We start from the raw sequence: 12,926 nt of genomic DNA, 5'->3' as shown, positions 1-12,926 counted from the left end.
AGGCCTAGCACAACCCGAAATCCAACCCAAAACCCAACCCACCCGAAACCTCATAAAAATCCGAATTTTTCGGATCGATTTTGGTACCATTTTTCTCCACTCGAAACCCGCAAAACCTGAACTCAATGCATCCATAACCTGAAAATCCGACCCGTGTGCAATCCTAGTCACATAATATATTTATGTGAATTGGGGTTAATTGATACTCTTTCCGAAACATAAGGATGTAATTGCAAAAAAAAAAATAGGCGCCAAAGGAAAATAATTCTAAAATCTAAAAACCCTATTTTAGAATTATAACTATTTTCCTTTGGTGGTGATGGAACTTATCTTTTCAAGCTCTGGGTGCTTATAAAAAAGTTTTTTTCCAATATTTTTGCCTTGGTATAATGCTTTGAAATCCTGGGAAATTTAGCTCGTCTTGGATTCTTTTTGTTTTACACTTCCGTTTTTTCATTTTAGGTCTTGTTTTTGCTTTAATTTGGAACTATATGTTTAAATCTTCAGAATTATTTGAATATTCAATATTTGTGAGTTTTGTGTTTGATTTTCTAGTTGAGTGTTGAAAAGAGAGAAGGGATTGATTTTTTTTTCCCCCAATATAAAAGAAGTTGAGCCGGAGAAGAAGATGGGTCGCTCAGTTTTCTCACACTTCCTCAATCTCTCTAACTCTTCACCTTGCCTCGCCTCTTCACTGTGCAATGGTAGGTTTCGAAGCAACTTCTGGAAAGGGCCTGCTATCATTGCTCGGCGCCGAAGGAATCTCGATGGGTTTCGATGCGTTTGCAGTGTTTCGTTGACTGAACCTGCAGTTGAAGAAACTCCGTCCAGTTCTCTGAGGAAGAGAATTGTGTCTGGAGTTCAGCCGACTGGATCTATCCACCTGGGGAATTATCTTGGTGCAATTAAAAACTGGATTTCACTTCAGAATACATTTGATACTCTTTTCTTCATTGTGGATCTCCATGCGATTACATTGTCGTATGATGCACAAAAATTATCAAAGGCCACAAGGGATACTGCAGCTATATATTTGGCCTGCGGAGTGGACACATCAAAGGCCTCTGTGTTTGTACAATCCCATGTCCGAGCCCATGTCGAACTGATGTGGTTATTAAGTTCTGCAACACCTGTTGGGTGGCTTAACAGGATGATTCAGTTCAAAGAGAAATCACGCAAGGCAGGAGATGAAAATGTAGGGGTTGCTCTGTTAACTTATCCTGTCCTGATGGCTTCTGATATTCTCTTATACCAGTCCGACTTTGTCCCAGTTGGGGAGGATCAGAAGCAGCACCTAGAGCTAACGCGTGAGCTGGCTGAGCGTGTAAACCATTTATATGGAGGAAGGAGGTGGAAGAAATTGGGAGGACGAGGTGGTGCTATTTTTAAGGTTCCTGAGCCTCTTATACCACCAGCTGGAGCACGAGTCATGTCTCTGACTGATGGTCTTTCTAAGATGTCCAAGTCTGCCCCTTCAGATCAATCTCGGATCAATCTTCTTGATCCAAAAGATGTTATAGCGAGCAAGATAAAGCGTTGCAAAACTGACTCATTTCCAGGCCTAGAATTCGATAATCCTGAAAGACCCGAATGCAACAATCTTCTTTCAATATACCAGCTCGTTTCGGGACGGACAAAAGAGGAAGTGGCACATGAATGCCAAGATATGAGCTGGGGAAAATTTAAACCCCTTCTAGCTGATGCCTTGGTTGATCACCTTCATCCCATCCAGGTTCGCTACGAAGAAATAATTTCTGATTCAGCTTATTTGGATCAAATTTTGGCTGAAGGTGCTACAAAAGCTTCAGATATAGCAGATGCTACTCTTGGTACTGTCTACCAGGCAATGGGATTCTTGCCAAGATGACCAGAACCAATGTTCATCTGTAAAGACTAGTAAGACAGCAACCTTAATTTTTTTGGAGTATCCAATATCCATTGTTACTCACTAATTTTTGACGCATAAATTAAGAATATTCAATGTTCCTGAGGAGAATAATAGATAATTGTTGGAAGGCCCACAAACTCAATGACGCAGTTACCTCTTTTCAGAGAGGTGCAGTATTTATTCCTTACTGTTACTGCTCTTGGCATGTGTTTTCATCATTTTATTGTTATGTTACACAAATTCACCATTACATAAATGCTATTTTGCATTTTCGAATATATTTAAAATTATCAAACAAAAATATTATGAACAAAATTAATTAATTAAAACCGAAGGTAATTTGATTTAATTCAAGTCTAAAAGATTTTTTATTTTATTTTGTAAAATACAAGAAATCTATGGTAGCTGGTGACTGTCATTTAAAATATGACAGTTGGAGTTTGTTACAAGCTCTTAGGCTGCAGACCAAGAAGATGTTATTTCAGCTATACTACTCAGTTAGTTGTCTTGACTTGTATTTTGTTTGAGCTGTAATCTTGAGACTTTTATATATGGTTTAAGTCTCTGGTTTGCGGTTACGTTGAGAGAGTTCAAAAAGCTTTAACTTACTTTTCTCTGTTCTCTTGGAGACTGAAAAGCAGAGTTGTGAGACTTGGCCGGTTTATAAGCTTGTATTGAGTTTCACTGTAAAGTTTGGTGAACTGTGTTGCAACCTGGATTATTGGTGACAGTGGATTCGACTTGGGACTATAATTCCTGCCTCGGGAGAGATCCTCATTGATTCTTTGAACCAAGTATCTTTGGTTTACTTTCTGTTTGCTAAATATTGCTCTTGTTGTGTTTGAGGTTCTGCCTGTGAAGTGTGTGTTTGATTATGTTTACAAAATCAAAATAGGATTATTGATATCAGATGATGAAAATAGGATTTTAGTTTAAGCAAAATAAACTAAAATGGTATAATTTTAAAAATAAGTAAATGGCTAGGCTTTGATTGGTTCCCAACCCAACAATTTTATCACTTCAAGAAAAATAAAAGTGGGAACAGAATCCAAATATGGATTTTTATTTTGGCCTACACAATTAAAACCAGCAAATGATTGTTTTTTTTTGGCAAATCCTGAATATATTATCTAGAACAATAATATTTTTAATTCTTCTTCGCATCCTTCTCTCTCTCTTCAATACCTAACATTAGAAAGAACAGCCTTGCACGATCTACCACCTACAGTCTACCATCAACGTCGACACCCAGATCTTCGGTGACACTGCTGTGAACACATCTCTCTTGATCACACGTCTCTATGGCTCTATAATTTGTACTTCTGGAAGGATATTATCTCTTCCTCTCTTTCTCTTTATAGTATTAGTATGTATATGTAAATGGATCCTCACTTATTTTTTGTGTTATATTTTGCCATTTATAATGATGATTGACGTTATTTTCAAAATTTGTGTAATATAAACTGTTAGATTAAATTTCTTGATAATGTAAAAAAATTAATTATGAGTTTATAAAGTGCTTGATATAATTCCTCAGTCACCTCGATAACAGCTTCAACTGAGTTCAAAACATGTGCAAAAATCATTTTACTTTTGGTATAATACTTTCTTTTTGTTATTGGTTGTCACTGTAAGATTAACTGTAATATAGTACTGGTTTTACTTTTTTTGTTACGAAGTGTAGAGGAATATTTTCCCCAGATGATATGGCAAGGCAAATCAGGAGTTCACAAGCTCTCATTGATTGAATGAAGAGCTTATCAGCTCTAAACGAACGAATGAAGAGCTCACTAGCTCTGATTGAACGAATGAAGAGCTCATTAACTCTAACTGAATGATTGAAGAGTTTATTAGCTCTGAACGATGAACGAATTGCTTATCAGCTCTGAATGGACGAACGATGAGTTTGAGAGCTCTGATGGTGCAAATGCAGAGCTCAACACGCAAGAGGAAATGTGAAGGCAGAAGAGGGAAGTAAAGGGAGTATTCTTAATTCTTTCCTTGGTCTTTTTCATTTCCTATATATAGTAGACGAGGGACTCATTTTAGGGGACATTGGATTGATCATTAATTGTTTAATTGAGAATTGAAGGAAAGAACCATTGCCTGGCTTAAGCATTGGAGTATCTTTCTGCTGGTACTCCCCATTCAGTTTTATCTTTCAATTCAAGGAAGTTATTTTATTGGTTTAGCCAATAGAATGTGCATTGATCTAAGGGACGACCACACAAGCACCATGAAAATGAAGAATTTTCCAATTAAAGAAAGTTGTTGTGGGGAGAATTTTGACCCGAACAATTGGCATCGTACATGGAAAAATTGAACGAAAAAGCTACGAGTGCATAAACACAAAATGAAGAATTCTTGATTGGTTTACATTTGTTATTTCTCTTGATCTTTTTGCAGAAACAAGACCCTGAACGAACAACAACTAACGAAAGAAAATGCCACGATCTAAAGCACAACAAGAGGAAGCAACCACTTAGTCTCTACAAATTGATTACCTACAAGAATTGCATAAAGTAATGCAATACATATAACAAACAAAAGAACAAGGAGAAGCGCGATTTTGGCATGCTGAAGAACAACGCTTACGGACCGATGAACTTCATCGTAAATGAATGGAAGAAATGACAACCCAACAGGCGGAGATGGTAGCAAAACTGGCACAGCTTAGGAAGGAAAAAGGCAGCAGCAACAAATAGGTAGAACATGCCACTATTAGCCGTGATAAAGGGATCACCCTTGAGAGTGATAATGATTATGAAAATGATGAAGAAAATGAACGACGCGCAATGGAAGAAGAGATTTAGAAGTACGAAACTAGAGAAAAATAAAGGAGTAATCTGAATTGAGGAAAGAAATCGAAAGACACAGCTGTGCAAAAACCACCAAGTTCACAAAGTCCCATTGTGGCACCCAATGTGCCAATTGAATGGAAAGAACAAATGATGAAAGAAGTAATGAACAAAATAAATAGCGTAGGACTACGAAGTTCAACAGAATTGGCAAATGAAGCTATTCCACGAATCTTCAAGTCCCCGTTTGCTGATTGGATTGTGGGTAAGCCAAAGCTGAAGGATTTTATAATGCCAAATTTTTTCCAGTTTGATGGAAGCACGAACCCTTTGGACAACTGTAACGACCCAAATTAGCTAATAAGGCTTAAGGGCCTTGATTAGTGTGCCAGGAGGGCAGGTTGGGATTTATGTGTGATTTTATGAGTTAAATGCATGGTTATGATTTAAAGCATGTTATTTGGCTATGTGTTTATCTGAGATATATGGCTATGTATATTAGTATGCATGTAGGCCCGAATCGTGTTAGAATGGCGTAATTGTAATTTTGGCCATGTTGGGCATAACTGTATTGATATGTGATAATTGTATTCTGTGAATTGTACCACGTGAGTGTGGTTTTATTATTTTGATGCACGTGCCGAGACGGTCCTAGAGAGCTAGTTAACTCAAGAGTCGCAACGGGATTTCTATACCCGGCTCGGGAGGAGCCTAGGGGTACCTCGGGAATTTTATGGTTAAGTTGAGATTTAGCGGGTAATGGTTATTGGAGATTTAGTAACCTGGGTAACCATTAGTTACTGCTGAGAGTAACAAGTTTTAGAAAGAAAATGGTAGATATGAAATAGAAATGAAAGGACTTAAGTGCCCTTGAGGTTTAGGTAGGAAAGGTTAGGCAAGGAGGGGCAAAATGGTCATTTGGTTGGGAATTAGATAAATGGCAACTGGGTTATATGGGGTACACGGTTTGGGGCTTGGTCATTTTGGTCTTGATAGAGTTTGAAGAGAAGAGAAAAGAGAGGGAAAAGCTAGGGCATGAAGAAGAAGAAGATGAGTGGAGGAGTTGAATTGGAGACCTAGGAGATGAAGGAAGCTTAGGGATGGATTCTCCATATGAGGTAAGGAATTTTGTACACATTTAAGGCTTGATTATGTTATGGTTTAAGAAATTTGAGCATGGTTTAAGTTTGAACTTTGAGTTTTTATTTTTCTGAAATTGAAATCAAGGATGTGGATTTTGGGGATTTGATTGTGTGTTTGGATGTCTTTGATGATGTTTATGGGTTGTTAGATGGTCTATTTGATGTTTGAAATTGATTTTGGGGTTTGGGTATTGGTTTGGTATGATTTGGGAAGGTTTTAGCTCGGTGAAAACGCAAGAGAAAACCCAGAAATCTGGGCCTGCGAAGGCGTGCCGCGACACAGTTTTTGCGTGTCGCGGCGTGGAGCCCCTGTCTTGCTGGGTGCCGCGGCACAAGGCCAATTTCAGGATGTCATTTTTGGGCAATTTTAGGCCTTTGCTCCGGGGGTTCGGGGGATGTCTCCGGGGTGTTGTTTTAGGAATTTGGGAGTCCCGAGAGTGCGGGATTGGTCCCGGGAAGTGGTTGTGAATTGATTAGTATTTAAGGAAGATTCTTGTGTGTTGTGACTAGGATATTGGAGAGGCTCGTGCTAGAGGACCGTGCTCGCGGCGTGAGTGCATCAGGAGGCTCGGAATACAGGTAAGAAAACTATATCACCCGTAGGATAGGGCGTGGGCCCATAGTGTGATTGCGGGGCACGGCCCTATATTGCATGATGAGATGATTGCCAGGCATGGCCCTATATTGCATTACATGTTAGGGTGTAGACTTAAATGAATTAATATTTATTGGAATGTTGTTGTGTTATGCTATATGTGTGATTATAGTAAATTGAACGGCAAGGGCCGAGAACGGCGTAGGCCGGGTACGGCAGCGGGGCCGGAAGTAACACCTAGCACATGGGATGCTATAGTCAGGGCAGGGCCCGGTGGATACATGAGTTATCCTTACGGTGAGAACCGATACCCCAGGGCTTTGGTAAGGTTTCTGGGGCGGCATGGCCGTGTTTGCTTAGTCTAATGGTTGACTTGTTTATTTGTGGATTATCTGTTATGATAAACTGTATACATTGCATATGTTATGTTCTGCATGAGTTTTTCTTGCTGGGCTTCGGCTCACGGGTGCTCTGTGTTGCAGGTAAGGGCAATGACTGAGTCAACCAACCATGAGTACGGAGAGCGTGAAGCGACGCGTACATGTTTGGCCTGCCCGACTGCTTTGGTTGGGGGTTTATTCGAAAATGGCTGTAAAAATCTATGATTTTATAACTGATCAATTGTAAACTTATTTTAAGATGTAAATAGTTTTCAAACCTTATTTTGGGATCCCAAATGTTTAATACTAGAAGTTTTATTGAAACGACGCATTTTTCTAAGATTACAGCCTTAACTTTTAATTAGTCACACTTGTGTTTAAAAACCTCAGTTAGCGAGTTCATTGCACACTGTTTTGTCTTAAAACTCACTTAGTAACGGCTCTAAGGAAGTAGGGCGTTACAACAACATTCTTCAATTCCAGCAGAAAATGATAATGGAAACAAATAATGAAGCCATACAGTGCAAAGCATTTGCTACTACTTTAACTAGAGTAGCGTTGCGATGGTTTAAGCACCTGAAACCAAAGTCAGTTAATTCCTTCATGCAATTGGGGGAACAGTTTGGACAACAATATGGAGGGAACGCGGAGACTTCAAAGACTATGGGAGATCTGTATTCTATCCAGCAAGGGGCAAATGAACATTCGCGAACATATCTAAAGAGATATCTAAAGCGCGTACATCAAATTAGTGATGTAGGAAAGATGGTAACAACCAATTTGTTCAGGGAGAGCCTGAGAAAAGGGTTGTTGTTGAGCGAGAAACTCTACTTGCAACCACCAAGAGACCTGAATGACATTCAAATTAGGGCAGAAAGAGTCTTCAAAATTTTGGAAATCAGGGAAGAAGAAGCAAAGCGAACTGCCCTGATCACTAAGCCAGCAAAAGGAAACCCTCCTTACAACGAAAAATGAGAAAAGCGAAGGTCTGAACATCTTCAGTCGCTCTCAGAAAGAAATAAGAGGACGAGGACAGATAATGATCAGAAATATTCAAACTTAGAAAGTCCAGTGCCGGTGGAACAAATCTACAACAAAGATAAAGACAAACCAATATGCCATGAACTAATCAAAATAAGTTCACCATTGGAAAGAAGGGATAAGACCAAGTTCTGCTCATTTAAAAAAGATGTAGGGCACACTTTAGCAGAATGTCAAGCTTTGTACAATCAAATACAACGGATGACACGTACGTGAGGGTTATCATGTTGGGGGAGAGTGAGATTACACCACCACAATATTTAGAATCTACACAAAATTATGCTTGATAGAGACCAAAGAAAGATTGAGTTAGATGATGTAAACCCTAGTTTTATAACACACTTCTTCAACCTTAATGAAGCTTCAAAACCCTTGTTGAATCCACCATCTTGAACTTCTTCTTCCTTATGCAAAAATACAACCAAAGGCTTATACATGATTTGTATCGTTATCTTAATTCTCTATTTCCTAGCCCACCATTGATGCTTGAGGCTTTTTTTTTAAGAGGAAATGGAAATCAGGATTAAACAAGCCTTAAACTCACAAAATCAAGCACTTTCTTTATGAGTTTCTTGGAGAAAACTTGAGATTCTTGAAAAATAAAGAGAGAGAGAGAGAGAGAGGTTAGACATATATTTGAGAGAGTAATCAAGTCTTCCAAAACTCTATGAGAACCCTTTTATAGTGTAGGCACCATCATTAGGTCTAACCAATAGGATTAGAGCTGAGTAACTCGTCATTTGGAGCTTAAAACATGTGTCTGTACGGGCACATCAGGGGACGAATCTCCTACTTGTAGGCCATGCATCACCTGCCAGGCGATGCGTCGCCTACTAGTAGGCCATGCATCGCCTCCTGGGACTTGTAAGTTTATTTGTAACGACCCAAAATCACTAATATGGCTTAAGGTCCCTGATTAGTGTGTCGGGAGGGCATAATTGACTTATGTGTGAATTTATTAATTCAACGTGTGATTAGATGATAAGCATGCTTGTATGGTTATATGAATGTAAATGTGATTATATGTTATATTTGTGAGAACCACATTATTATGTGGGTAAATCTGCAGCATGCGACTCGAGGCGATCCTAGGGAGCTAGTTAGCGGGAAAGTCACAACGGGGCTCAATACTTGACTTGGGGCAAGTCAAGGGGTATTTCGGGTATTAGATGATTATTTGGGTTATCGGGTTATGGAAATAAATAATTAGAGATATATTTGAGGTTAGGAAGCTTAGATGGGAATATTGGGGAAATTTACCATTTTGCCCTCGGGGATGTTTTCGATACCCCGAGCCATGGGATTAACTTAATTACCTAAGGATAGACTAAGTAAAAACCTCATAACTTGGTGGAAATAGAGGAACCGACCCTTCTCTCTCTCTCTTCTTCTTTCTTCTTCTTTTTCAAGGAAAACCACCAGAATTTAAGAAGCTTAGCTGGAATTATATGATTTGAGCTGAAGTTTTGAGGGATTAGCTCAGTTCAAACTAAGGGAATTTAACCAGGACTAAGGTAAGAACTGAATTGTACTCTTGATCATTAGAATTCTGTGTTTTGGCTGAACATTAAAAGTGTTTGTGGTTTGAAATTTAAGGACTGAATTGAAGCTGGAAAGCTTGGGGTTTAGCTAAGAAATTGTTAAGGAAGTGGTTCATCAAAGAAGGTAAGCTTCAATTCGTAATTTAGAGTTTAAATTTTGAGTTTGCTTGACTGGTTTTAGAGTTCTTGAGCTACTGGGTTTCAGAAATCAAAATGGGATCTTAATGAGTTTTTAAGCTAGGTTTTTGTTGGATTATGTTGCTAGAATCATGTTAAAAGTATTGTGATCAATGGGTTTTGGAATTAGAGTGCTTTGGGGTGGTTTGGAGCAAGGTTAGGATGTTAGGAATGGTGGATTTTTTGGGCATGAAGGGCTGGGCCGCGGCTCTGTTCTAGAGGGCCGCGGCCCTGCGAAGCAAAGAAAAGCCAAGGAGGCTTTGCAGTGGGGAAGCGCCGCGACGCCATAGGGCAGGGCCGCGGCGCGTGTCTGTCTTCAGAGAGGCCTAGCCTCTATTTCAGGGGAGGGCCGCGGCTGGGTTTCAAGGGCCGCAACCCTTAAGGATATTTTTGGTCTTTTGGAGGTTTTAAGCGTGGGAACCTAACCTAGGGTGCTCGGGATCGATTCTACCACCGTGTTTGGTGGAATTTGATGTCCCGAAAGCTAGAACTCCATCCGAAAATATTAACGTGATTATTAATGGTACTCCCTGTCTTGGTTGTGACTAGGTATTAAGCTAGGGCTCGAGAAGCGGATCGTGCTCGAGAGGCGTCGCTCGTAATCAGTAAACTTGGAAATTAAAGGTAAGAAAGTTGCACCCGGTTGTGAATTTATTATGGGACTAAGGGTTCCCTAATCTGTATGATCTTTAGAGGATGGTATTATGCCATGCAAATAGTAAAAAAACGGCCGAAGAGTGCCGAGGTTTACACTAGCGCACAGAGCGCGACTCGGCCACTGGTAGCTGAGGATAGCTTATTATGCACTGAGCTCGGTTTAAGCGGGCTGGAGTCAGTGGGGTAAATCGAGGGTGCGACCTAAGGTGTCGACCTTGATTAATATGTGATTTGAATGTTGTTATTAGTTGGTGAATTAGTCATGTTGTTAGTTGAGTGTTGATTGGCTGAATCTTTGATTGTATCTACGTGCTAAGTGATTAATGTGATATGTTAAGTACATGATCATGCTTTAAGGGTTATTCAACTGTTATTATTTCTCGTTATACAATGTTATGTTCTCTTGCTGGGCCTTGGCTCACGGGTGCTTTGTGGTGCAGGTAAAGGCAAGGGCAAGGTTGATCAGCCCTAACTCGGAGAGCTCTGAGAGAAGAATGTACATGAACAGCTGCTCAGCCGCCACGGTTGAGGGGAGATAGGGACAGGAGAACCATAAACATATGTTTTGCCTTTAGAATGGCTGGTGGTTGTCTGTACACTGGAAATTTTGTAAACAAACTTTTTAAATGCTATTTCTTTTGGGATCCCATGTGTAAATGTTTAATTATATGGAAAGTATCTTTTGAGACCAAAACCTTTTAACCCGAGCACATTAATGACTTTAGAAATCACGTTTTTAACTGGTTGGCTTGATTAGCAAGTCCTGCACCTTTACAAATACACAGTGTAGCGGTCTTGGCTATCCAGGGCGTTACAATTTGGTATCAGAGCGTCCTAGGTTTAAGGGTTCCTGAAGACCAGCTGGACATGTACATTCGCTGCCCGAGACAAGCTCGGTTTAGGGTTTGGTAATGTGTATGTATATTCTTATATGCTTATATGCTTGGAATGAATTATGAATGTTGCCATTTATTGAATTAATAGGAAGTATGAGATACTGATAGGGCCTGACCCTTGACTACTATGTGAAAGTATTGAGGAATGCTTATTAGCATTGCTGTGCATGTAAATGAATTTCTGGATGATGGACTGCATATTGTGTATGGATGGATGTTTATATCTTAGCTGTTGTATGGAAATGTTGGGGCATACTTATTAGTAGTGCCGGTGCATGTGAATAAATGCTTATATCTCGATTGTTTGTGATTGGTTATATTCCTTTGGTGGATTCTGGAGAAGCTTTTACCCTGTCATCATGGTCTGATTGTCTAGTCGTTGATTGCAGATTGACTTGGATAGCTATGCGTCCAAGAAAATATACACGACTAGCCGGCACTAGGTCTAGGACCAGAGGTGATGATCAGGGCCAGATTCCTCAGCCAGTCCCTAAGAACTGGTAGCAACTTATGGCAGATATGCAAGCGCGATTACAGAGTCAAGATGAACAGATTCACTTGTTGCGACAGCAGGCTCCATCAGGGAGTGCTGCCCTTATTGTACCACCTACAGTGGTACCAGTTGTATAGTCAGGAGAGATTGGGAACAGGTGGAAGCCGTTATATGAGCGGTTCAGGAAGCAGCAGCCCCCAATCTTTGAGGGAGGACCTGATCCATTGAAGGCCGAGCAATGGATGACTATGATTACTACTATCCTGGATTTCATGAGGATAGAGGGACATAACAGAGTGGCCTGTGCCACGTATATGCTGAGAGAGGACGCTTGCATCTAGTGGGAAGTGGCCTCACCGACCAGGGATGTCACTGCGTTGAGTTGGGAAGGATTTAAAGATTTTTTCAGTCAGAAGTACTATAATGTTGCCATCAGGGAAGGAAAGGTAAATGAGTTCGTAGGGTTGGTTCAGGGCAGCATGACAGTTACAGAATATGCCCTGAAGTTTGACAGACTCACGAAGTTCGCACCAGACCTTGTGCCTACTGATGCAGCCAGGCAAGACAGGTTTATTAGGGGGCTTAATGCTATGATAGCCTGGGATGTTAGGATCACAACGTTACCTGAGGGAACAACTTATGCCCAAGCCATTGAGAAGGCTCTTATCGTTGAGGAAGCGGAGAACAAAATTTGGAAGGAAAGTGAAGTAAGGCACGAGGGTCGCAGGGTGGTGCCTCCTTATTCTGGGTTAGGTAGGGGCAGAGGCCTCAGTGATTTCAAGAGAAAGAACCTTGACACTTTGACCGCTGCTGGTCCTGATAGGAGGGGTCGGGGTGGTCAGGGCGGCCGTCAAGGCAGCGGTGAACCAAGGAGGAGTTATTCGGAGTGCCCAAGGTGTAGGAGACACCATCAGGGTGAATGTCGGGCCAAGGCTTGCTATGTATGTGGCATGGTGGGGAACCTCAAGAAGGATTGCCCAATAGTGAAGAAAAGGGAAACAAGAAAGTTGGACAGCTTGACTACAAGTCGAGTGTTCACCTTGACGCAGCCAGAGGCCGAGGCTAGTCCCTCGGTAGTGACAAGTCAGCTTTCTAGCGCTGGCTCTCCTTTTTCTGTATTAATTGATTCTGGTGCTACACATTCCTTTGTTTCTAGTAAAGTGATTGATAGACTATGTAGACCTAGTGAGTATCGAACTGTGGGGTTTGGGACTTTATTGCCTACTGGGGAATTGGTAGTTTCTAGGAGATGGATTAAGGCACTGCCAATGATGGTTGTAGTAGGGAGCTTTCAGTTGACTTGATTGAGCAAGATATG

General features: G+C 40.6%; 1 protein-coding gene across 1 annotated transcript; it reads left to right on the top strand.

Moving 5' to 3' along the window:
• The first annotated feature begins 309 nt into the window (after window positions 1–309).
• On the top strand, window positions 310–2,088 carry LOC133818853 (tryptophan--tRNA ligase, chloroplastic/mitochondrial). The gene has a single exon (XM_062251959.1). It carries the CDS (start codon window positions 629–631, stop codon window positions 1,865–1,867), a length of 1,239 nt encoding a protein of 412 aa, XP_062107943.1. The 5' UTR covers window positions 310–628; the 3' UTR covers window positions 1,868–2,088.
• Window positions 2,089–12,926: the final 10,838 nt, after the last annotated feature.

This window comes from Humulus lupulus, chromosome 2, assembly GCF_963169125.1.
Source record: "Humulus lupulus chromosome 2, drHumLupu1.1, whole genome shotgun sequence".
In the NCBI taxonomy this organism is placed as follows: domain Eukaryota; kingdom Viridiplantae; phylum Streptophyta; class Magnoliopsida; order Rosales; family Cannabaceae; genus Humulus; species Humulus lupulus.
The sequence above is the reverse complement of the archived record's forward strand: the minus strand, read 5'-3'. Positions and strand labels throughout refer to the sequence as shown.

Coding starts and splice junctions, on each gene's coding strand:
- LOC133818853 (XM_062251959.1), top strand. CDS start 629: ATGGGTCGCTCAGTTTTCTCACACTTCCTCAATCTCTCTAACTCTTCA.